Genomic DNA, 27737 nt, shown 5'->3' on the forward strand with positions numbered 1-27737 from the left:
GGGATCCTCCTTAGTTCTTATGATTTGAGACACCAAAGGATATCCCTACCTGAGCAGGAGAAAGCAGCGATATGCCAGTATATCTTGGAGACTACGATTAGCATATGCCATAGAGTGCTGTGAACAAAGGTGTATTTGGTTTGCAGAGTATGCATGTCCAGTAGCAACCCAGACATAAACAGGTCATCAGATTAACTACTGTTGTAAAGTCTGTGCTGATAGCACTTGTGAAGGAGTAAGAAAGTGGGACAACACTGCCAAAGTTGTTTGGCACATATCTGACCATAACAGACGATGAGCAACTTCTTTTTGTTCCCCCTGGGTAGAGCCAATACAGAAAGCTTTAGTTTTATCCTTTCTTCTAGGCAGATGAGAAAGCTGGACTAAAATCTTTATCCAAAAACTTTCAAGAAGTTACCTCTTTACTGATTGTGATGCCAGAGGTGTATGATTTTAGTTTTCTTCAGATGTATATTCCTGAAGACAGACAGTAATGAACAAACCAAAGAGAAAGGTTTAACCAAGTTTGTGCAATGATGCTGGACTGTCCTTATGAATCATAGTTTGTCCGTAGTACTCCAAGTGTCTAGAACACCAGATATGGACACATTCACATGATATTCTGCCATAAGTTGCACTGATATTTGGTCTATTACTCTGTGTAGCTGAGAAAAATTTATTTCTATTCAGTGCATCTAGCATTTGGGGGGATGGGGGGGGAGGGGAGCAGGGAGGTTTTCAAGAAGAGCACAGCAAGCTTCATTATCTTTAGAGCTATCTGCTGTCACTGCCATCACTGATAATTCTGCAACAGGTGAGTCTCAAACAATGAGGTGGCAGTTAATGTAACTTGGGAGCTATTCTGGAAGCTGTAGCCCAGCTGCTGGATTTTGTCAAGTATTTCTTGCTGGTATGATAATAATTTTGTTTCTGAAAGTGAAGTCTAGAATACCAACAATAATATGAATAATTTTCACTAAGACTTAAGAAGGGATAGTCAAAACAGCAGCTATCTTTTTATAAACTACGAAGCTTAAGCTTGTTTTCTAGGGTAGAGGAATGTATGCAGCCACACTTTCATCTGCTGAAGTTAGGGCATCCAGATCCATCCCTGTGTTCAGATGTTCAATTAGACATTTAATTTTTCATTATTTTGTATTAATGAGAGACTGTCCTCTGCATTACTGAGTTGCTAAATGCATCCTGTGCTGGATATAGGACCTTTCCTACAGACTTGTATGGAAAAATCGCTTGAGTTCCCCAGAATTCAGGACATTAGGGAAAAGCCCAAGAAAGTCAAATTGCTTATGGAGATACGTCTCAATATCTGCAGGAACATGGGTATGGGAGACTGAGATAGTGCTCTGGGAGATGTTCAAAGATATGCAATATCTTCTATATGAGGAATAATTAAGCAGCACTGGACTTTTCAGCCTGGAAAAAGAGAGAACACAGAAGAGATATGACAAATCTAAAATTGTGAGTAGCAATCACTCATTCTCTGTGTTTTCCAGTGCAAGAAGCTGCCAATGAGGCTACTGGGAGACAGGTTCAAACTCAAAAGAAATGAGACTGGTTCTTCCTGCAACAGATAGTAGGCCTACAGAACCACTTACCAAATGATGCTACAGCTGCAAAAGTTTACAGGGGCTCAAGAAGACAACGACCATGTACCTGGATGGCAGATCCATGGAGGATACTAAACTGACAAGACACCAACAAAAAAATCAAGAAAACCCTCATCTGCAAATAGTTGGGAAGATGGGACAGCATTACAGAGAAGCATCATGCTTATCTTGTTCTTACCCTTACCTGGGTGTCTGCACATGGCCATTATGTGGCCACTAAGAGGATGAAATGGATCACTGGCCTGAACCAGTCAGCTATTCCTTGGTTATGATCTTATCAGAACCGTAAGTCTGAGCTCTCTAAGAATTTCTTTTCCTTAGGAAATCAGTGCAATCTTCAGTACAATCACAGTACTAGCAATAGTTGGAGAAATCAATGAATTCGTATTTAATTTTCAAACTGCTGGCCACTGCACCTTCACTGTCAGTCCAAGAAACCATCTGATGACCCTGAGTTTCAACATCATGCTTTGAATTACATGTAGGCTTCAAAATTGAAAAATGGAGGGATACCTTTTTGCTTCAAGATGCAGGTCTTTGTTATTATTCCCAGTAAAGATTTTTACCAGACGTCTGACACACTTGTGAAGTCAGAAGCAGTACTAGTGGGTTCTGACATCTCAGAAAGTGCTTCAGCTAAAATGGTCAAAACTGCTATTTAGGTTTTTCTCAGCTTTTCCAGTGTGTTAGAACAGTAAGTACAAATGCTGGCCTCCCAAGCTCATGCAAATCCCTTTGAGATACTAATGCCCCCTCTAACAGCAGCATTTAAAAAAGAATTTAGCATGCCTTTCCAGATCCTGGGAATGCTAGATACAGAACCATGAAGATAGTTGATTGACTTCTTCAAGGCAGCTCAAAAAGTTCATAGTTTGTATCTGGGGTAGCAAAGGGCTAAAATAACCCAAAGCTATGGAAATACAGACAAACATGTAATAGAAGATTAGCTGAGGAGGGTGATGCAGACACACCTAAAATGTTCTGCACAGAGACAACTTCCAATGTAGAAGAGTGGTAACAACTCTGAACCAGATCCTGCAGAGCAGAGCAACTTGATGCTCAGGAAGTCAGATACAATCAGCCACAGTTCAGCGACATCCCCTGATTTTCTCCAGCTTCCAAGAGCCCCAAGGATGAGACCTGAGTTTCATGCAGACAAGCCTCAGTTCAATTAGCTCCGTCTAGCTCAGAGCTCAACGTGGGCACTTACACAAGGGTACTTAACAAAACCCTTCCTGATGTGACCCAGTTCCACAAGGAGATAATTTGGCAACTCTGCATGTGGCACCATGTTCCCAAGGCTACTAGGGTCCGCAGCTTCTAGACTGGACCCCACATCGTATCAATGGAGTGAGCTACCAGTTACAGCACGCCCAGCTTACCCTTCTCAATGGATTAGAGCTGTGTAAGCAGCAAGGAGTCATTAATTTTAAAATATTAGATAAACAGCATTTGCACTTTCAAAGTCAGTAACCCATCTCTACCTTCCCCAGGGAACCCTTTACCATAAAGGCTAGGATTTAAATGATTGATGATTTCCACATATGTGTGAATGAAACAAGAATTTTTATCCCTCGACATCTACTCATCTATAGCTGAAAAAAATGTAACTGCATTCCTAAAAAATTACACAGCTCCTGCCAGCTTTTCATTTATGTTGCTGGACTTAAAGCAGCAACAAATGGAAGCCATTTGGGGCTCTTCCTGAAATAGATACAAGAATTGGAACACAGTTATCATTGGTTGCTAAATAAAGGAAAAAGCATGGTGTAGAAACTCTGGAATCATACTATCTTCACTCCAGACACTCAAGAGATTACTGCTCTATAAAAATAAATCTGGCATAAATCTGGCTCAGAAATGCAATGGGCTCTAGCTTTCTTATATAAATGCTTGCAAGAGCACAAGTACAATGGGTCAGGCCACAGAAAACATATGAATAAGAGGTATTAAGTAGAATTTGCTACAAACACACCTCAAAACCCTCTGTGCCAGACCTTGCTTCCCTGGCTTCTTAGAGAGGGGGCTTCAATTTTGTCTGTGTGCCAGGCTTTCAAAAAAAAAAAGCTAAACCACAAAGTAGACATACAATGCCCCGAACAGGTCATTAGATTCACATATATGTGTTACACATACCTATATAGTTATCAATTCATGCATTCAGACTAGATATAGATGTAAATTAATCTTTACAGAAAATCTTAGCATTCGTGAATACACATATATACATACACACCTGAGTACGTACACAACACATGCTGAATTACTAGCCTTTCAGAACTTAATAATAGAATACTTTGGGAGGTTGGTTGACAAGAGGAAAATACATTTAACAATATAAAGAAATGTAATGACACTGGCTACAAAACAACTCATTTATTGTCCTTTATTTTTCTAAGATGCTTATACGGTTGGATGTTATGATCTTAAAGGTTTTTTCCAACCTAAATGATTCTGTGGTTATACGTAGCCTGGATTTTATTATGCCTAGTTTAGGATGATTAATAGTGAAGAATGCCTGCCATTGTACTCCTCTACAATACAGATATACAATACAGGTGCAATACAGATATAACAATGTTTTTTCTTTTCTGTTTTCAGAGGTATGCTGGGAAGGGGTTACTATGTGTACAGCAATGTCCCCTTTAAGTTATCTTTTTTTTGGCTGTGCATCCAGGGCACCCAATAGTTTTATCAAATACCCTTCACAGCAAGAGGAGTGTTTCCATGGAAACCGTAGAGCAATCATCCATTACTCCTGCAAAGATTTCTCTCAGCTGTCTCCTAAATACAGGTAGCTACTTTCTCTCACACTAAAATAGAATGGAAGAATGAATTTTACAGTCTGTGAAAATTCACCTCCAGAGCTTCATATGGAGACTACGATGAAAGTGGGGCCTAAAGCATAAAACCCCAGAAAGCACACGCAAGGAAGCCATAAAGAAGTTTTAAAACAGGGACAAATTATGTCAAGTTTGCAATGTAAAAAATAACTTTTAGAGAGGATGGAAGACTCTCTCCTTAAAGCTGTGAAATGGAGGAGACAGAGAAGAGCTTAAGATTGGAGATGAACCCAAACTTGGTCACTTACCTCTCTCAGCATGTTGTTTTCTTTTTCCTTCTGTTCAAGAAGGCTTTCCAAGTGGTGCACATGCATCTCTGCCTCAGCCAACCGTCTTGTTCGCTCATGATCTTCCTCGGTGGCTTTTGCTGACAGACCTTTACTCTGCAGCATCTCCAGCAGCTTTTTGATGGACTCATCACGTGCATTTAAGGTCTGTTTCTGTGTCTCAATACGCAGTTCCATCTCTTCTAAGGTTTTACGTAGCAGGAAGAGTTCCTTGGCCTGGCGTTCATGCTCTGCATGAAGTCGTTGGAAATTTTCCTCTGTGAGCTCTGCCACAAAGGGCTCACTGGTTCTAGTGCTGCTGTCCTGCTGGAACAGCTGGTTCAGGTCCCGCTGGATCCGAAGCTCGTCTTGGAGAGCCTGGATAGTCATCTGCATATGCTAAAAGAATAAATAAATAAAATCAGAGAATTCCCTCCACTGGAGAAAAAGAGAATAGTATGACCCATGCCCGTCCTCCTGAACTACCATGAGGAAACCAGAACACCAATAGACCTACATTTTTGAAAGCAGAACTGAGGTGGAACTGGGTTATACTACAGAAATTTCAAGTCCCTCATTTTATACCTGGTAGAAGTTGCTTAACACTAGAAACCTCTTACTTGGGTGACTCTTCCACTTCCACCAACTCGACTGAGTCACTATTTCAAACAGGAAAACATCAGTAGGCATTCGTCAGTAAGCTGAGAGCTTAAAGTATTTTTTTTCCAGATGTTTGTGTACCCCATAGAAGAATTCTGCATAAGTCCCAGACTAGAATTACTATCTTGGCAAAGCAGAGGGACACCTGATTATTAGTATTTACATATCGTCTAATAAAATGTCATCAGCCACGAAGACTCCCAAGGTCTTTAGCATTAACACTACACACAGCACACATTTCCCAGCTGACTTACAGAAGACGCTTCAGCATGTCAGAAAGAACTGTAACTATAGACAGCTGAATATATGCTGATGGGGGAGAAGGGTCACATCATACAATTTTATGTATGAGGATTTTAGTACAGAACAGAAATTGCCACCTTACAAGGAGGAACTGAAGTCAATCAAATGATCAGCAGTAATTTGTACTTCTGCAGGACACTAAATCCTGTGAATACAGTGGGTTAATATAGTGGGATAATATGGGAGAAGCAGTTTACCTAGAAAAAAGTCCTCCCTTCATATTTAGATACACACATGTTTTCTTCTCAGCAAGACAGAAGTATCAAGACAAGAACCAACAAGTACTAACACACAACAAAGATCTGATTACCAAGGATGACATACACACCAAGTGATACTCCTATACTCCCTTAAGAGCGGCAGACGTACTTACAGTTTAGTCTGAATGTGAACAAGTCAGACGGACTGATCACTGGGGTCTACCTTTACACATCACAAAAATGTGTTTGCAATACAGCTACTTCCAATATTCACTAGGATTAAAGTACTAGTAAGAATTAGTTATAATCTATGATCAAGCTTGACGCAAGACACACACTGTTCAGGTCTATAATATAAAGATGGTGCCAAATTAGTATGTTTGACATAAATCCAGGTACTTCATTTCTCTCAAATATTTGTGAAAAGATGAAATGTAAAAGGATTTGAATTTAAGTACTACTTCAAGAATATATTTATACAATTCTTATGTAAAATTCCTTGGAAATACTAAAAAACTGCCTGGAAATGGTCTTGGGCAACCAGCTCTAGACAGCACTGCTTGAGCAGGGAGGTTGGACCAGCTGACCTCCAGGGGTCTATTCCAACCTCAACCATCCTGCAATTCTATGAAAAGACAATACACAGAAGACAGTATTTGCAGCACAATCATCTATCTTTAACCTCTTTTACAAATGTTAATGGTTAGTTTGGCTGTATAGAATGGTGCATAAAGGCAATCCAATCCCACTTTCTTTACAAAGTTCAGTACTTCTCTTTCTTTACAAAGTTCAGTACTTCACAGAGTACTTCCCCTCCTTCTGTGTTCTGGCCTAGCTTTTCAAAACCGAAGGTGCTGTTCTATCATCAGCTCACTTAAGTCCACACTGCTACTAAAAGGAACAATTCAGCTCTCTGTCCTTCCTTAGGTGGCTGGTACTGACAACTGGACCAAAATGTCACCTGGTTAAAAATTCAGCCCCATCCAAACCAAACAAAACGTCTTTCCAGCCAGATCGCTGATCCAGTTGATGGGAGCGACTACACTGATGCTGATCCTGGTGCGAAGTAGGGGTGGGAACATGCAGTCAAAGAGCTGGTGGAGAAGAAAATGGAACCATCATTTATGGTATCAGCATAAACTGAAATAAATTTAAATTTGTAGCTTCATGGTCCATTTGAGATGCTGTTATTGTCTTTTCTTCTATTTAAATAACACAATAGTTGGCAGATACTAATTCTGCTAATCTAAAACTACACTTTAGGTTACAAAATATGTGATAACATAGCAAAGGTGTATTAGGTGAGGGAATAACTAATTACTCTGTTCTAAAAGGTACATTGTGTTTATATATTGGTGGATGCTCAGATTTATTTTCAAGTCAGCATTTAGCAGTTTAAGAGAAGAAAAGAACTATCTCAAGGGAAATCTATGGATTTTGAAAATGTTTTTAGAAATCACTTTTTCCCTTTTTTTTAATTAAAGATTCAAATTTTCATTTACTGTCGTTTATCCAAACCACAGTCAAAGTGAGAATGTCAGACAAACTCCAAGCCTTAAAATTGCAGCGCTACCACAAACATGCCAGCATGCAGGCAGGCAATCAAAACTACCACATCTCTTCAATTAATGTATGTTGATCAAGCTGTAAGAGAAAACTGACTGCACTCATGAAAAGGGTTGCCTCATCTGTACCTATAGAACACCAATAAAATCAGAAGCACTACAAAAGCAGTAGTGTGAGCACATCCTTAAATTTCATTAAACTTACACAATAACCTCACTAGACACAACTTTACAATTCCACATGAGTTAATTCCATTTGTATTTGAGAAGCTCTACTTACCCACAGCCCAGCTGTGTGTTGTTCCTAGCTAATAAACAAATTCCTACATGCTTCCACCTGCCTCTCCACATACTGCCACTTCAGCACTTCCTTTCTCCCAGGCAAGAAAAGAGCTTCTTCTGAAGAACCACATCATCTACTACATGAAATTACTTCCTCTACTCAGTGTTGTCTCCGAATGAAACTTGGGCTATTTATAAACATCAGTGGACTAAATCACCACAACCTAATTCCTGTATTTTTACCATTTGGTCTGTTGTGAAATCTCATTTCAGTTTACATAGGCAAAAACTGTGTCTCAGACCCACAGAAATTATCTCCCCCAAAGCTGGAAAAGCCTCCATGCAACTTTTGGGTCTGTCCTGGTTTTGGCTGGAATAGAGTTAATTTTCTTCCTCATAGCTGGTACAGTGCTGTATTTTGGATTTAGGATGAGCATAATGTTGATAACACACTGATCTTGTAGTTGTTGCTAAGTGGTGTCTACACAGAGCCAAGGTCTTTTCAGCTCCTCACCAGCGAGCGGGCTGGGGGGGCACAAGGAGCTGGGAGGGGACACAGCCGGGACAGCTGACCCCAAGTGACCAAAGGGATACTCCACACCACACAATGTCATGCTCAGCATATAAAGATGGGGGAAATTCAGAAATGTGGTGTGAAAAAAAGAAATTAATCCCAGCGACAAACAGTATTTATTGATACCCAACAGCCTTAAGTAAGAACAAGAGAGTTTGGAACACCCAACATGAGTGGTCAGCAAGTGTCTTGAATTCAGTTTCCCAGGAAAAATGAAGAGGTGGGGGGAGAGGAAGGGTTAGCACCAAGCTTATGAATTACTATCACTGTTCTCTGAACTCCTCAGCTGAGAACAAACTTCATTATGTACAAAGTAACTGGAAAATTCACCATAGAAAATTATTCTATGCTTTTGACACCCACTCCTTTCCAACATACAAGATGTATGCAAAATGGGTTCTTTTCTCTGATTTCCAAAATTTTGTTATGATTTTCAGAATAATGGAACAAAACTCCTTATTAGTTGGCATCATAAATAAACTACTTTTTCAGTTAACATAGCTCGTCTTCTATATAATTTCAAAGAAAATATCCTTTTTCCTCTGAAGAGGCAGGCAAGTCTTACCAGCTTCTCAACCATTTCTTAGACTTCACTTTTAAATCAGTGACTATCCCAGAAAGGCAAAATATTTTCCAAGTTCATGCGATACTAGCCACTGATGCTTAATCCTACTCTAGGACCTGACTAGAGACCTCGATCAAACTTGAAAAATATTGTTGAAACTTCTTATCTAGAAATAAACAAGTAAAAATACTTCTAATACCACTGAGCTTCGTTAGACCATACTCTGCTGAGTAAGTACCAATCATGCTTTTCTTAAATAGTTTAATAAAGGTAACATAACTAAAGTCAAAGCAATTATGTTGAACCTGTACATTGCTTGAAGCTTATTGCTCTTATTTCAGACCTTAAGGATTCTGTTTTTTCAAGTAATGAAAATAGGTCTTCAAGCAAATTATAACTACACCTGCAAATCACAAAGCTACTTTTGTGAGTACAGTTCTGTAGTGCTGGTTATGCCCAATGTACTTTTCTTTCGACAGATCTAAGCCCCTTCAGGCCCACCTCAAATGTAAATCCTACAAGGGCAATGTGCAAACGTAACCTCTTACTGGGGGTTCCTCTGCTTGTATTACTTACATGGGGCAACTTAAAAGTTTGTTAACCAGGTTCTACACAGAGACAGAGTTTACCTTTCATCCAGCAACACGAAATTTACATCTGTAAGTAGCAGAACATGATTCAGTCTTTGCCTCCACCTAACAGGATTCAAATCCACATTTCCCACACCTGGGAAGATTAGTTAGATAAGTTTCCAACCTACAGTATGACCGCAGCCAATGATAATAGAAGTTCTTTATGTTTGGTTCACAAAGCAGCCCTGCTGTTGCAGTCTCAGGATAAGGCAATGTACCCATTGCTAAACTGGTGAGTTTGAGAACCTTGCTGCAGGCAGCTATTTTCATCTCTCCCTGTTGAAGCTTTTCCATTTTGCATGAAATATTTAAAGATGCAGTAGGCCTGACAGAAAACACTAAAAAGAACACAGCTTCTTATTCTAATTAGTAGAACGCATAAGAACAGAAAGACCTGAATAGCAATACCTCCAATTAACTTAAATGTTTATCATCCTGCCATTCTAAAGGTAGTGGGGGATGTGCATTTTAACATACTCAGAGAGAGAAAGGAATTTGATACTCTACAGCCAAGACCTGTATTCTAACCCTAGACCTTAGATCAAAAGGAGGCAGCCATTGCTGCTAGCATGATTTTGAAAGAAAGGATTAAACTGTGACATGCTTTTTAAAGAAAGGATTTCCACACTCATCTTTGCAAAACAGAGTTTGACCTAGCAAGCCATGATGTTTAAGATTCCAATATGCATGTGTCTGTCTGGTTTTGGTTGCCTGATTTAGGCTATTCACACTGCAGATACTGTCTTTGTAACTACCGTAATCAGGTACATAATTAATCCCATACTTTATTCAAGAAGTCTAAATGCCTAAATTAGAACTGTGAGTTCTGCAATACAGGCAAGGCACCTAGGCACTCAACACATATGTGGTTAACTTCTCCTTAATCTCCTGGATTTAAATTCTAAGTAGGTTAATCATAGAAATTAATTTAATTTTTGGAATATCAAGACAAAATTTGGTATGTTCAAGAGATGCCTGTTAACAATCAACAAAAAGGAAGAGAAGAACCTACTCTCTCCCAGCAACAAGGGAAAACATAAAATGCAATTATGCGATACTGTGTCACAGAAAGGTGTCACAATGACGTGGGAAGCATCGTTACATTCTTCAAAACTCAACAACTTAAAACCCTCCTCTTCCACTGAAGAACACTGAAGACTCATATTCAGAAGCAAGAGAATACAGGGTGATGGGAAGGACAGGGAGAAACAGCGCAGTCTGACTACAATAGTTAGTGTTGTGTTAGAAAAGCTTCAGCCTGGGAGATAAAGGTTCAAGCTCTTACTAATCATCTTCGTACTTCCCAAATGAGACTCTAGTTGGTAGGCAATAAACTGTCCTTGGTTACATCTGTAACACCATATTCTTATAGAAGGGCCTGAGAGATTCTGCTTTGTACACGTATCTATCTGAATATTTACTCACTTTAGAATTTAAATCTACATCTCTCACATCATGGTGTCATAAAGGGAAGATGAATCTCAGCTCAAGGTCTTTGTCTGAATTAGCCAAGAAACCCCGTAGCATCTCCCACACTCTACTGAGCATCCCTGACCAAGTCTACTTCCTGCTCAGGGGTTGATTGCACCTCACCCTTCTCTGATTTTTAATCAGAAATTCCACTCTACAGGGAAGATTTTTTTTTCCTAACAGAAGTTTTGCTGAAATTAGCAGATTCAATAAAAGTTTCTTATAAAAATATTATTGACAAACTTAGCTACTGAAAATTACCTGACAACTTCTACTGTTAACCCACAATGCCAGTACATTCTGTACTGAATGACAGCTTATGATGTACATGTATTTGGAAGTTTTCTACAAATCTGCTCAGTGATCCAAGCTGTTCTTCATGTAGAAAACAGTAAGTCCTTGGAAAGATATAGGACAGGTTTGCATTTTTTTATTACATATCACATATTTCTGTATTTATCTTTCAGGATTCAACCCAGGGACAAATTAAAAAAAAAAAAATAAAAAGTAAACAGATGTAATTTGTTTACCAAATTACAAAACCAAAAATCTAGAATTCTGCAAGATGCCAGTTAACAGCTAATCTTATTCAGCCAACTATTTTTACAGCTGGGGGGAAAAAAGACAGGCTTTCAGCTACAAAAGCCCTTCCAGGTCTGAAACAGATGTACTTGTAGTACATACAAACACTGCCTTACTTTTGTCTTTAGATCATCATGACTACAACGCTACTAGTCTGGAAAGAAAAGATACAACAGTTATGACATATTTTATTTCAGAAGACAATTCAGTAAGGTCTGCCCTCAAATGTACATCACCAGAAAATGACAGAAATTAAATGTCCTCTTACTGCCAGCAAATCCGCAGACACAGTCATAAACTTTTGCATTATGATGATTCCTCTCATGTTCTTTACAATGAAAGCACTTCAAACATTTTTAAGAGGACGAACCACATTCAGCTCAAAAGAGATCACATGTCAAACGCTAGAATAGGATTTGGTCACTATGGGAAATCATTCTTTCCCATTCTCAAAGAGTTAATGTTTTGGCGGCACTTCTGGGAAATAGATTCTGCTGAATGCACTGCAGAAGCAAAGGCCTGGCTGGCTGAGGGAGTCCCTGCTGACATTCAGCTGCAGCCCACGCAAAGAAACTGAAAAAAGGGCTAATGTCAGGTGTCCAGCAGGGCTGTGATGAAACAGAACTTGCTGATTCCAGAAATGCTACATACTCCCTGTAAGATGGATATAGGGCTTCAAAACCCTTATTTAAATGGAAATCATTGGGTGATTTTCATAACGTTTAGTTTAAGATACAAAATACAGCTATGATTTTAATAGGATTTAATTTGTGAGAGTCAAAGATAGAGACGTATTTTAAAGCCAACCATACATTGCATTATCTCTGAGAAAGCAGAAGGGCAAGATGGTAAAAAAATGCTACAGGTAAAGAGCTTAATTTGTCAGTAACACATTTGTCAGCTGAACTAGACTAACGCAAATTGACTCATTTGGTTTAAGGGGGCAGCATGCAGCAGCCTAATTCCTTCGCCTCTGTCTGTAAAAAAAAAAAACCCAAACCACAAAAAACCAAACCAAACACAAGCAAACCAGCAGGAATTAATTTAAACTCCTGAAGTAAGAAGATCAGAAACTACCTAATAAACCTGTAGCCACAGAAGAACCAAAACTGCAATGCAATCACCTCATACCAAGTGTAGAGGTACATCCATAAAAAAAGCTGCAAGGTAAAACAGAATAAACGCAGTACACCAATTATTTAGTGGTAAATGTCCACGTGAAAGATTTTACCTATGATAAACATGAAGCAGTTTATGTTACAAAGAAAAAACGTAAGCTATTTCTATATTCAAGGAATAAAGCATGTATATGGGCAGTTTCTACAGAATACCTGATGCACAGTAGATACGTACCTTATTCTGAAGAAATTTCTTATTGCACATACCTGTGCAATAAGAATAAAAATTCTGATTAAGTATAGGCTAACCTAGTAAACTTCTGAAAAACATCAGTTTATCTATCAGTTTCTGAACTATGAATGTAATTCTGACAGTGCTCCCGTTTCCTAAGGGAATTTGAGCTCTGTGGCTGATACCACAATTGGTCTAGTAGGCTACAGAATTCAGAGGAAAATTATTTCTAAAGTCATACCAGTTAGTCCCAGCTACCATGTGTTTAAATTTCCACAGGTACATCTACATTAGTAGTTTAGTGTGTTTCACAAGCTTTGTCTCAGGCAAATCTTCCTGCATCTACATTTCACATGCTTTGAGTGTCAGCACGCTATGATTCTGGAGGCAGAAACTGGATTCTTTGAAGTGCCCCTCATCGTTCTTGAGAACAGGAATTTGGGGATTAGGGCAAATGTTTAGAATTTCTCATCAGAATCAAAAATTTCCATACGATTTTAACCTCTCTTTCCTGCTAGGCTGTCCAAATTGGGTTAGCATTACACTACTTAAATATCATGTTTTATTTATAAGCAGATATGAGCTTTGATTATTTGTTCTTATGCTGCTGGGGAAACAAGAGTCCTTGCATGTACACAGTTTCACACACTGTAGTAAAATAGTTCTTTACAGTTTCTGAGTCCCCTGTCTGGCAAGCACAAACTTCTTTTGTTACAAACTGTGTTGATAAAATGGATCCTCATGCAAGAAGTTTCTATAAAAAAAAAAGCCAACACACAAACATCAGACTGATCTATACTCAGGCCAGCCACAACACAACTTCTAGAATTCAGTCCTACACTATTTTTCATGTGTATGCAACACACCCGATTTAATCCACAGTATTGATTATTTCTAAACGTTGTGCCCACGAAATAGGTGCTTAGGTGCAAATTCAGCTTTTCTGAACCTCTCATCCCCTGAAAGTAAGTAGAAATCATTAGGGTACTTAAGGGAAGGAGAATTTTAACATTTACATATATATACATGTCTAATATTTTCAAATTAAGAGCATCTACATGAAACATGACTCATTTTGTTCATAGATCAGGAGCTTCTCTGCAAAAACATATTATTAGTCACCTCAATTAGGGAAGTCAGCAAATGTATCCTTCCATTAGCTGATGCAAAGAATCAATCCAAGATAAAAGGTGCCCTGCTACACAACCTTTGATCTTGTGTTCAGTATTTTCCAAGATACAAGCATACATCAACACTGTGCTCTAGTAAGGAAAAACAGCTGATGATTTATATTGGAAGAGTAGTATTCGAAAAATCGATGCACAAGAAGAAAGCCGTGACTACTTTATCCACATCACCCTCCCCTTGCCAACACCTCCGCAGTTTAAACCTTCTTCTATACTAGTTGGTTCGGAGATATTACAGTATAAATCTCAGAAAGAATATCTTGACTGAAATATTTTGGATAATTGCATCTGCATGCATAAACCCTCTGTCTCTCATGTAAGGGTATAAAGCATGGAGCTGGCCTGACCTTTAAAGCTTTTTGAATACCTCAAGCTTGTGACTGCTGAGGACTAAAGAAACAGTTACAAGGTAGGCTGCGGTGTAATAAAACTGCAAGCTTTGCCAACTTCTGCTTGCCCAGCAACACAATAGTTTGTTCTTCCTTGTCAATCTGGAATGCAGCACAGTGGCATCCTTCACCTGCAAGCAGTAGTGGGAGATCTCCAGTGCCTAGAGACTATGGATTGATGACTACACCAGGAAGTGTTCTTTCCAAACTTGTGCCTCCAGAAATTGAGTTACTGTCCAGACAAGATATCAAAAGCCCAATAATCAGCTGCTAAGCTGAAGAAATGGAGTAGTTGCTAGCCCCATCAGACAGAACCATAAAATCTAGACAGTGGCTCACCAGCAAGCTGAAAACACTGAAATTAACTGGTGTTTTGTTTGTTGGCTTTTCAAAGACATTTTCTTGAGCAAGAAAAGCATCAGACAACCAGATATGGCCATAACCGTAAGAAGACTGCACTAAGGACTTGATCCTTAGTCAAATAATAGAACATACGACATTCAGGATTTCAAACAACATATGGCTGTTCCTTGACACATAGAAAGTTCTTGCCAATGGAGTCTTTGTACAATGTTCAACCAAGATAGGGAGATAACCAACTACTGCCTCTTGCTGCACAGACCATGTGTAGAATGAGACTTTGCCAGCCTGCTTATAATTTTCTTTGTGCTGATTAGATGCTAACCTTGCAAGGCAAAAGTCATCTTACAGAGATGACTACAGCGTGAAGAGGCCCTGCATGCCCAACATCTCATCCCACTGTTTCAGAAGATGATGGGACCAATTTGGCTATGTCACAGTCATACTTTCATTCTTGCTTTACTTGTTCATAGCCTCTCTAATATACCTTCCTAACTGCTTTCTATCCCATACATAATTGTAAGCATTGCATCTTCTCACGTTTGCCATATCATCAGTTCTTCAGGGAAAGTAAAACAAGTTTCCTGGAAAAGCATTTGCACATGATTTTCTTGTATTAAGCCAAGTAAGAAATAACTGCAGACTTACATACTCAACTGGCCCCAAATCCAAAAGGCCTACAAAGACAGCTGCAACAAGAGCAGTATGCAGGTACATCATCAGTGACGTAGAGGACTATAGTTTGTGCATTGCTATATACAGACAAAACCCCCAAAACCTCATTCATTTTCCCTTACTTAAGTAAGTAGAGTAGGCTTTTTTAGAGTTATCAGTGGCACTGCAGTCAGCCACAATGGCAGGAATCACTTTAAGTCTATCTTGCAAAATTAGGGCTTGATGTTCTCACAAGCAAGATAAGTTCTTCCCAAATGGAAGATATGCATCCCTTCCATCTTCATAACTTTGTTAATTTTCTTTGAAATGCAAGAAAGAATAAAATAGAAACCCATTTGTAACAAAATTTGCAATAGCAGCAATCATCAGTGAGACTCAACTAAGCCTTTTCAAACCTGTGGCTTTTCAACATTACACATGTTATCTTCTCAGCTCTCTGCCATAAAATATTGGCTGCACTCACAAAGGGACAGACTTGAAAACACTCTTTTCTGGATACATGAAGTCTCTTATGCCGAGTATAGTTTTGGGAAGACAGGCAGATCAAATGCCTTACTAGTATTTCAGGATAAATTTAGAATATGACTGCAGTAATCACTGTCCCTGTGAAAGAACATGTAAAAAGACTCTGATCACAATGTTCTGACACTTACCCTCATGCTGAAATGACAGCAGCACCTCTGATAGCAAAGCAGAAAACAGCACATTACATTAAGTTCTAAAGGAGCTTTCTGTGACCTTGAGGAGGCAACACAATACCCCTTGAAGGAGTTCAAGAGAAAAGTGACAGCAAAGCATGAAGAGGAACTTAGATAGTTCTAGAAATGAGGCGGCCTAGTACAACCTACCTGAACAGGAGGCATTCAGATTTCTGATAGACGTACCATGATAGTGACAGATACAAGGGTCACATGCTGGTTTGGAAATATTAAGTCAAGGATTTTCACTATGAAAACCTTTATTGGATACTAGAATGTGATGAAAATACTTAAACAGAAAAGTCCTTCCATTTAGAAGAGTGTTTCTTCCCCGCAGACATCTTTCTGCTAGGTACAAGAATTTTCAAAGCAAGAGGCAATTCCCTCTGGCAGCTCAAGCCATCAGGTGCAGAAAGTTGAGTTCTTAGTATGCCAGAGATACATCTGATCAAAACGTGAATCAGAGAAGCTAAAATGGGTAGTCTGCAATAGGACTGACAGCTAGAACTACTTTTGTCAGTGAAAAGTTTTAATACTGTGTCTTGCACATCACTCTAGGAATCAAGTGAATAGATAGAAGAACATAAAGCAGATCTGAGTCCACTGCAATAAGCATGAAAGTATCTAACACAGAATAGTCTTGCATTGTCCATGGATCAAAATGGACAGTCGCTGTAGACTGTGTTGGTAAAATCATTCAGGGTGAATCTCTCACTGAACGAATACTGCCTCTTAATAAACCCTTTCAGGAATTATTTACTCATGAATCACTACTACATGGTCATTAAAGCAGTATGTCACGCTGTTAGGCTTCTTGCAGAGCAATAACTGAACTCCCTTGCTTCTTTATATACCAGACTGAGAATACATAACTGTCCAAGATCTGCAAAAATAGAGATGAAAAGAATAAAAATGCAGTACAATTCAGTATTTTGATTCTGGTTCAAGCACATTTATGCAAATCACCTTGTAACCAAGTGATATGCATTTAAAAATTATTCAGAGAAGCATCTTAATCTTCTGATAGATCTGGATGAACAACTGCCAAGACAGAAAGGAGAACAAATTCCCTGTTGTGAGTTCGAGGTGTCAATTCACCAGCTCTAGCAAGAGCTTAAGCATGGCACCAGTGTCTGAACACAGATGTTAATCTCAGAACTACATGTTTTATAAGAGCGTTAGTTCAAAACTAGAAGAAAAATTAAATTGAAAAGGGCTTGTAGTGTTGAAAATCTGGAAAGCTCATTTGTCTAGTGTTACACTTTTTATTTGAGGGAAACAGAACAAGGTGGGTTCTGAAGCCCCAGATTCTCCTCACCTGTTGGATATATTCTGGGACCTAGAAAGAATTAGGGAAAGGACTCCTTTCCTCAGAGAAGGAAGGAGAAGAGTCAGCAGAACTGCTACCCTGACTTTCAGGGGGCAGACTCTGGCCTGCTTGGGAGACTGGTTGACAAAAGTCCCTTGGGAGGGAGTCCTGAAGGGCAAAGGAGTCCAGGAAGGCTGGACATTCTTCAGGAAAGAACTCTTAAACGTACCAGAGCAGGCTGTCCCCATGTGCTGAAAGACGAGGCAGCAGGGAAGATGACCAGCAGCCTGGCTGAACAGAGAGCTTTTACTGGAACCCAGGAAAGAAAGGAGAGTTTATGACCTTTGGAAGAAGGAGTAGGCAACTCAGAAGGACTAGAAGGATGTCATGAGGTTATGCAACAAGAAAATTAGAAGGGCCAAAATCCAACTAGAACTTAATCCAGCTACTGTCATAAGAGACAATAAAAATGTTTTTCTAAATACATTAGCAATAAAAGGACAGCTAAGGACGCTCTCCATCCTTTATTGGATGCAGGGAAAAACACAGTGACAAAGGATGAGGAAAAGGCTGAGGTACTTAATGCCTTCTTTGCCTCAGTAAGACCAGCTTTCTCTGGGTACCCAGCCCCCTGAGCTTGAAAACAGGGATGGGAAGCAGAATGAAGCCCCCATAATGCAAGTTTTTTATTTTTTTATCATTTTATCATTTTCAGCAGTCTTGGCTAACTGGAGAGGTCCCAGTTGGCAGGAGGTTAGCAAACGTGATGCCCATATACAAGAAAGGCCAGAAGGAGAATCCAGGGAACTACAAGCCTGTCAGTCCAACCTCGGTGCCTGGAAAGGTTATGAAGCAGATAATCTTGAGTGCCATCACGCTGCATGTACAGGACAACCAGGTGATCAGGCCCAGCCAGCATGGGTTTATGAAAGGCAGGTCCTGCTTGACTAAACTGATCTCCTTCTATGACAAGGCGACCTGCTTAGCAGATGAGAGAAAGGCTGTGGATGTTGTCTATCTGGACTTCACTAAAGCCTTCAACACCATTTCCCACAGCATCCTCCTGGAGAAACTGGCTGCTGATGGCTTGGATGGGTGTACTCTACAATGGGTAAAAAATCTGAGTGGCTGAGCCCAAAGAGTGGTGGTAAATGAATGGTTAAATTCAGTTGGCAGCTGGTCACAAGTGGCGTTCCCCAGCGCTCAGTCTTGGAGCCGGTTCTAATATCTTATCATGATCTGGACAAGGAGATCAAATGCACCCTCAGTAAGTTTGCAGATGACACCGAGTTGGGCAGGAGTGTTGATCTGCTGGAGGGCAGGTAGGCTCTGCAGAGGGATCTGGACAGGATGGATGGATGGGCTGAGGCCAACTGCATGAGGTTCAATAAGGCTCAGTGCTTTAATCTGCACTTGGGTCACAACAAATCCACACAACGCTACAGGCTTGGGGAAGAGTGGCTGGAATGCTGCTGGCAGAAAAGGACCTGGTGGTGCTGGCTGATGACCAGCTGAACATGAGCCAGCAGGTGGCTAAGAAGGCTAACAACATCCCGGCTTGTATCAGAACTAGTGTGGCCAGCACGACCAGGTCAGTGATCTTTCCCCTGTACTCGGCGCTGGTGAGGCCGCACCTCAAATGTTGTGCTGTTTTGGGCCCCTCACTTCAAGAAAGACACTGTGGTGCTGGAGCGTGTCCAGAGAAGAGCAACAAAGCTGGTGAAGGGTCTAGAAAGAAAGCTTTATGAGGAATGGCTGAGGGAACTGGGGTGGTTTAGCATGGAGAGGAGGAAGCTCATGGGGGACCTTATTCCTTTCTACAGCTGTCTGACAGGGGGCTGTAGGTAGGTGGGTGTTGGTCTCTTCTCCCAGGTTACAACCAATAGGACAAGAGGAAATGGCCTCAATTGCACTAGGGGAGGTTTAGATTGGATATTACAAAAAAATTCTTAACTGAAAAGGTTGTCAAGCATTGGAATAGGCTGCCCAGGGAAGTGGTTGAGTCACCTTCCCTGGAGGTATTTAAAAGATTTGTAGGTGTGGCACTTAGGGACATGGGTTTAGTAGTGGACTTGGCAGTGCTGTGTTAACAGTTGGACTGAATGACCTTAAAGGTCTTTTCCAACCTAAATGATTTTATTCTACTCTAGGATTGTCACAGAATCATAGAAAGGTTTGGGTTGGAAGGGACCTTAAAGATCATCTAGTTCCAACCCACCTGCCATGGGCAGGGGCACCTTCCACTAAACCAGGTTGCTCAACACCCCATCCAACCTGGCCTTGTCAGCAGGCAATTTACAAATCAAAATGAAGTGCCCCAGATTCTTCAAGATTCATATGTGTTCCTTGTTTCTGATCAGATCCCCAAGTTACCTAACCTAACCTACTAGAACAAGCCCGTCCCTACCTAGTAGGACAAACCTCAAGATTTCCTCACAGACCCATTAATGCAGCTGGAGTCCATACATCTAATTTCCAATAGCCATTTCTGACTAACGAGCCCTGACCAGATATGTACCTAAGCTTTCAGGGCTGTTGGTATTGGTGTTGGGGGAAAACTGTGGTTTGTTTTGTTCTTTTTAGAAACTTCTCTTTACAAACACTCTTCTTGGAGGACAAGATATTAGAGAACTACCTTTGGTTTGCTTTATGCCCTTTGCTACTGAAAGCAGACATCTATTTGCCACCCTGTTCTGCCACAGACTAATTGATTGCTGTTTGCATCTGTATCCCCAAATACAGAGTATCTTCCTAAACTGGTAACTGCATACATAATAGCATCAGTGACAAACTCCAACTGACAGGAAGGTGAAAAGCTAATCTATATAGTTTTAGGATTAACTTATGGTCAAGTCCCTAGTTATTACACAGAGGTAGGCAGAAAGCTGGATGGAAAAATCCTTCCTCAGAAAGCATGTTTCTATCCTCAGTTTCCAGAATAGCAGGGATAACATTGTAGAGGAGGTAGTGTTGAACCTGGAATTTTTCACTTTGGTGTCTAGGATGAAATCCCAAGAATCTCAATCTCAGAAAAGTAGGAACTACACACTAGTCCAACAAATGGAAAGCAGAAATCCATCATGTCTTCAAATATGGCTCTGTGTTTCTAGTTATGCACACAAAATATTTCTATAATTTTATCTTTTTCTAACATGTATTTCAATTTATCCAAGTTTCACAAAAGAACAGCTCTTACATCTGTACTTCATATACCTTAGTCAAATCATTCTTTTTAACAGATAGGCATCCCTACATCACGAAGTAAAAGCCAGTTTTAAAGTTCAGCACTCCATTGCAGGCATGGTTTGGGGGTTGGGTTTTTTTGGTTACAGTAATTGTTATTTTTTTTTATTGTGATTCTGTTTTATGAGAAAACCTTCATTAAAAATCCTGATATACAACATTCAATAAATATAAAAGGATACCAGTAACATTATGTACTACCCTAAAAATAAAACCCTGTTATTTGATTAATTTTACAAGGAAAGGATAGAGCAGCTCCTCTTTGATTAACCTACCACGAACAGTTCAAGAAAAAAAGAAGTGCCAATTTAACCGTCTTAGTTTAAGTGACAGCAGTTGAAAAAATAGCCAGTCATTAAATGGGTTCAAAGGGTATATTATAGAGAATAGGTGAAAAAAAGCTTTTTTTTCTTTAAAAAAAAAATCACTACTTGAACTACTGAAAACTAATTTATAAGCTCAAACTGCAGCTACTGTCAGAAGAATGCAATATATAATAGGGGACTATAATCACACAAGTGCAACCTTTCCTTTATTAAAATATAATAATTTTTGTAAAAGCTCTGGAAAACACCTAAGCAAGTGATGCAATCACATCTCTGAGAAAAAAAATCATGATTATACCACTTTCACACCATTGCTTTCTCCAACCTAAATCAGCAATCCTTTGGGCAGTAATGGTCATTTTGATGTATGTGGTAGTGTAACAACCAGACTTTTAATACAAATGGTTTTGTATTAAATCTTTTAAACTGTATAGAAGCACATAACAAATACAGTGAATTAATCTTGATTATGTACTTTAAAAATAGTATTTTATCTAGTAGCTCACAGGAGCTAGTTACTGTAATGAACTCCATAATATCCAGCCCCACTTAGCTACAGCTACCAGCCAGATTTTTTTTCTACTGAAACTGAGTAGCATTACTCAGTGCAAAATTTCTAAATTTGTTCTCAACCGGGAAGTTGTTGCTTCTGTCCCTTTTCCTCCCATAAAAAAAATAAAAGAGAGGGTTTGAGTCCAAAATTTTGTTCGCTCTTCTCTTGGCTACATCATTTAATTTAGCAAGTTGTTTTTTTTTTCTCTACAATTTCTCTACAAGCCTTGCTGTGGTAATCAGCCTTTCTGTGGAGATGTTAGTGTCCCTGTCATCCCCTGCCCCCCCCCCCCCCCCCCCAAAAAAAAAAAAAGAAAAAAGGGGGGGAAGGTATTGTCATACAGATATTCAGAATATTTTATTGTACCCCCAAAAAAGTTGTACTTTGGTAATACAGACATGAGTAGTACAACTTCATGACAATCTCTAGCATCTATTTTAAATATAACAGTTCAAGGCTGTTGCTAGTATGAGGTTTCTTTCCGAGTTCTTGTCTGAAAAATAATTTCCTTGAAATAAATCTGTGTATTACTGATATAATAATGGAAGTAACATTTAAGCATATGGCACCTAGACACTAAACATACCTTAATTTTCCTAGAAGATAATCTGATAGCCTTATTGGAACATTTGATAGCTTATTTTGAGGAAGAATTTAACTCTCAAAATCTATGTGCATCGTTCCCTTTGCAGCAGAAGTATACATGACTCACTGCTGACACTAGGCAGTGGCATGATACAATAACCTTCCTGTGCTTCTCAACTGCTGGGACTGGCAGTGACTCACCAGCAATTTCTCTCAGGCCAAGATTTCCTGTGATGCAGGCTTCTGTGCGCACCACTTCAGCAGCCTGGCTTACGCACTCAGTTTCACACATCCAGCATCCACCGCCAGGTAGTAAAGCTGATACCCCATATCTTGCCTCTATCACATAAAAGCAATCCACACAAAAACTTTGGCTACATTCTAATACTACTAAAATAAATGGACAATGAGATTCAGATCTTCAAAAAGACTAAGACATTCATGGATTCTCTTATTTCTCTCCTTCCCCACAGCAAAATCTGTATTAGGGACCACAGTTCAAAAACAAACACTTGTCTTAACCAACTGCATTTAATGCTTTCAAAGAAAAGTTTCAAGGAGTTTCAACTTTTTATTTATCTGTCTGATCTAAAGATATTTTTAGTTATATATATCATGAACAATAAATCACTAAAAATAATAAACTGTGCTGCTACAGCGTCTTAAATCAAAGAGCAAGTATTCTTAGTAAGCAACTTCGAGAGAAAAAAAAACCCCAATAATTATTCAAAATTAGTCTGACAGAAGAATTCCCTTTATTTCTTATGAAAAAGTAACACAAGAACCTTGACTCCCTCACAACCAACAGATGGTTGATTTAATTATATAAACCAGATAAGTAACAGCTGAGTAACGAATCCAGAACTGAACCAATGACTCCATTGATCCACTGAGTCTGTTTATTCACTTCCATAGCAGGGTTCAGAAGGCAACACTAAAATTTACGAAGAAAGCATCTCCTTTCCCAATATACAAGTAATAAAACTAGAAATATCTTAAAAATAAGCCATTTTCTATCAACTACTGTTGAAAAAAGTTACACTTGCAAAGAAGTAAAAAAGAAGTTTTAAACATGTAAAATATTTAAAAGATGTGTTTGACAAAAATGTGCAACTTTCAAAGTAGTTGTATTACATGAGAAAAGGTCCTTCAATGTCCTCAGTTCCTGCTTACCTACCAAACCTTAAGAAACAAAAGTCCTACATACGTATGTTTCAGCCTCACCACATATTTTAGAAGCATTAGTAACATAAGCACACTGTCCATGTGTAAGTAGTACTCCTCATTGACAAGGCTGGTTATAACTCAAAGGAACAAAAAAGCATAGAAACCACCAAAGGTTTAGAAGCCAGTTTCTTAATTTCAGTATCACAATCAACTCTAGAAACCATAGATGAAGCTCCTTAAAGAACAGAAGGATTCTCTTACGGGAAGTACTGAAGGAATTTCCTACATAGATCCAGAAAGGATAAAAATAGTATTTCCAACTCACCTCTTTTTTTCAAGGATCTTGATTATACTAGAAAATCAACAAAATATTAGACCTCATATGGGACTTCCCAATACTGGCTGGTGTAGAAGCTTCCCTGAAGGAATCTCCTGAGCCTTAGTCCCTACCACTCTTGCACAGGAGATTACAGTAATCCCTTTTTTACTTGCGAGTCTAGTAACTACACAACATGGTCAACAAGAAGAGACACAGCCATATCATACAATTTCATCTATTTACAGGAGACTGATCCAAAAATCCTGTCTACAGGCCGTTTAAGAGAAAAACCATCATAAATCTCAAAGCTGAACTTGCAGCTGGGTGTCTGATGAGACAACAAAGACATGATGAATTTAGAATTCCTCTACCTGATTGTCCTGATTTCAGCTGGTATAACAGAGTTAATTTTGTTCTTAGTAGCTGGTGCAGTGCTGTGTTTTGGATTTGGTGTGAGAACAATGTTGGTAGCATACTGATGTTTTTGGTTGTTACTGGATGATGTTTATACTAAGTCAAGGACTCTTCAGTTTCTTTGGCCCTGCCAGGGAAAGGGCTGGAGGGGCAGGGGAAATTGGGAGGGGACACAGCCGGGACAGGTGACCCGAAGTAACCACAGGGATATTCCATACCATATGACATCATGCTGAGTATATAACAGGGGGAAAAAAGAAGGAAGGGAAGGGACGTTCAGTGTTACAGTATTTGTCTTCCGAAGTAACTGTTACGCATGACTGATCCCTGCTTTCCTGGAGATGGCTGAACCTAGGCTGATGCCTATCGATGGGAAGTAGTAAATTAATTCCTTGCTTTGCTTTGCTTGCATGTGTGGCTTTAGCTTTACCCATTAAACTATCTCAACTCATGAGTTTTCTCACTTCTACTCTTCCGATCTTCTCCCTCATCCTACTGCTGGGGGCGTGAGCGAGTGGCTGCATGCTGGCCAGGGTAAAACCATAACATTGATTCCATTTTGTCAAGGAAGCGATAAAGTCTAAAATACCCTGCCACTCCTTGCCAGGAAACCTGTATTAATAGTAAATTTTGTATTTAATAGCTATGCCTTTTACTAATGGGAACATCCTTATGCTCCTTGCCAACACAGCTCTGCATGTGAATTTAAGAGATGACAAATCACTATTAGCAATTTTTGCACTGAAGTACTGTCTAAAGCACTCAAAGCAGAGACTATTAACCCTAACAGAATCTTGTAAGTACATGCTCAATCCCTCCATTTCCACCACTTGTTTTATGAAGGACCTCAACACTCACCCCAGCCACCACTTTCTCCTCAATCACATGGATATCCTATTTTAAAAAGATCCTGTAAAAATAAGGTAAGGGCTCCAGATCAGTAGGTAAGACACACAGGAGGTGAACATAAATACAGACTGAAATTTCAAATAATAATGTTCCTGTTTCCTTTAAACGATTGTCCATATGTATCATCACACTACAGGTGACTATATGCAATACATTCATATTGAATGGATTATCAGAAAACCCAATGACTGTGGATAGTTAAAGCTTTTCTGTTGGCTGGACACTTCAGCCAGTGACGTGCTTAATGAATGTATGAATAAAAGTCCACTTGCAGCTCTCTAAGTCTCCCAAAGGATAATTTCTCTGAAATGCCACAGAGTTTGTTCCCAAACTAGAAATTTGGCCCTCTGCTCTGTTACAACACATCCTAGTGACCTAGAAGAACAAATTCTGAGGAGAAACTGTCAAACCCAAAATCTTCCCACGAGGGAAACAATAACCAAAAATAAAGGCATGTTTTCAAAAAGGCCAAGTTTACATATAGTAACGTGAAGCTTATTAGAAGGTAGCCTGTGTAATGCTGTCTCTGGTAAGGATGAATGGGTTATTTTGCAAACAGGCAAAAGACAATCCTCCACAGAAAATGCAACTCAAACCACGTGGGCTACTGGCTTCAGATATGCACAAAGTTCAACTGCACGCTGAAGGAACAAGGCAGTGACAAAAAGAGGATCAGTCCTCAATTGCCTGAATTTCTACAGTCCTGCCTGCTGAGATAACAGCTATTGAGACATCCACTCCTGTGGACAGATAAAGATAGGAAGACCATAACCTCAAACTGCTACTCTATTGTTAATGCGTGTTTCATGATCCATTGTGGGTTTGTGTCACTGACTTGCGGTATCCACAAATTAATAGCACAAGATGACAGCTTCTTTAGAAGAAAAATACCAAAGGTTACTTTTTTACTCCAAGCCCTACTGGTATTTCATAGCTGAATTCCATCTGGATGGCAATCAAGAGTCAGTAATCAGCCACGTTAGTTTAGCACGATTAAGATATTTTTATCATATACATTTTCTAATTAACAGTTTGAATTAAAAAAATAAATAAATAAAGTTCAGGGCATGGAGACATTTACCAGGTACTAAATCCCCAAAACACATGTAAGGAGAAGTACTTCTTAATGAGTCAATCAGTTGAACAACCAATCCAGAACAAGAGACAACATCTGGTCTAAAAAGCAGGACTCACATCCTCAGGGAAATGAATGGTGCTTATTTTAGTTAGAGCAGCAGAAACTCTAAAGAAGTTCTAAATAAATTCCTGAATGAAAAGACTCAGCAAAGGGAAAATTTCAATCTGTCTGGACAGCACAGACGACTTCAACAAGGCAATCAATTATAAGAACTAATGCTACACCAAGACAAATTTCCCATTAGTGCATGCAAACTAAGGTATCAGGTGTGCAGACACAAACTACCCAGTGAAACACATCTCACCAAGAGGTAGATCTCAATGCACCAGCTGCATGTCTTGACAACGGAGATGTGGGGTGGGAGAGCTTTGAGACTCAGTTTTGGCATAAACAGATTAAGGTTTCTCTTCTAATTCTGTGCATTGCTCTTTCATAAGCCACTTATAATGGTGTTATTTCATATTTATTCACAACATTTATTTACTTTTACAAAGCATTTTATAAATGTGTCTTAGAGGTAGCTTAGTTACAGAATATTCCTCACTTTAAGGCTGTAACAAATTCATGAACAGAACACTATTTTATGTAGGAACTGAAGCTGTGTTCAGCTCTTAGCACATTGCTCAGAGCATCCAAATGACAACTATTCTCACAGAATATGCATGGACAAGGTAGAAGGCTAAAAGAAAAACCTTCCAACAAGCAGGGAAAACAATGAAGGCTCTCCAGCATGCAACACAGCACTGAAGAACCTACCTAAACAGACACTGAAACTTCTTGAAAGCTGATCAGAAAAACTGTGAAATTAAAGAAAACTGAAGTCCTAAAATGGCTGTTAAAAGAACCTGTATGAATCTAACAGGTTAATGTTCTTAAGATCGACTTTAAAATCATATAGAGAAGGTCTTCCTGAATAACAACAGACCTCCAGAAACCCAAACATCATGTTACTACTAACATATGTATGTTTTCCTGTCATTCAAAAAGAAGCTGCCTCTCTGGAATTCTGAGACAATCCTACTATAATCTTGGGTAAATACACAATGAGATGCAGATGTTCCACCTTTGGCCAGATTTCCTGCACATCAAGCTCCTGGAAAGGAAAACTGTTCATAAAAGCAGCAGTCGAGACATCCACATGAGGAGATAAAGGTTCCAAATCCATTGAGTACTTCAGTCATGCCAATACAGCTGAAATGACATCAGACACAACCTGCATTACCTTCTGCAACACCCTAGGGGCCTGCAGAAGATGAACACATTAGCTGGTCAGTCCCACAGAACAGAGAAACTCCAGACAACCCTGGAAATAGACTTGCTGTGAAACAGAAGAATCAGCAACATTCTCCCGCATCTCAAAGAGGCTAATCTCAGGTTTTCCATAAACGCCAAATGGAAAACCAGAAAAAACACCCAGTAACAGCATCTCGAATAACTCAGTCGCGATGTATCACCTAAAATGTCTTATACAACCAGGACAGCCAGTTGCCACCCACTAGTTCCAATTATAGATATGTCAGGAACTAGTGAACCCCCAAATGTTAT

General features: G+C 39.4%; 1 protein-coding gene across 5 annotated transcripts in view; it reads right to left on the reverse strand.

The window, feature by feature from the left end:
* ERC1 (ELKS/RAB6-interacting/CAST family member 1) overlaps positions 1-27737 on the reverse strand; it is a 311152-nt gene that overhangs the window by 230931 nt on the left and 52484 nt on the right. For all 5 annotated transcript variants that reach the window (XM_040594870.1, XM_040594868.1, XM_040594867.1 and 2 more), the window contains one exon: positions 4720-5136. In XM_040594870.1, coding sequence (XP_040450804.1) covers positions 4720-5136 — 417 coding nt within the window. The remainder of the gene's footprint in view (positions 1-4719; positions 5137-27737) is intronic.

This window comes from Falco naumanni, chromosome 5 (genome assembly GCF_017639655.2).
Source record: "Falco naumanni isolate bFalNau1 chromosome 5, bFalNau1.pat, whole genome shotgun sequence".
Taxonomy (NCBI): domain Eukaryota; kingdom Metazoa; phylum Chordata; class Aves; order Falconiformes; family Falconidae; genus Falco; species Falco naumanni.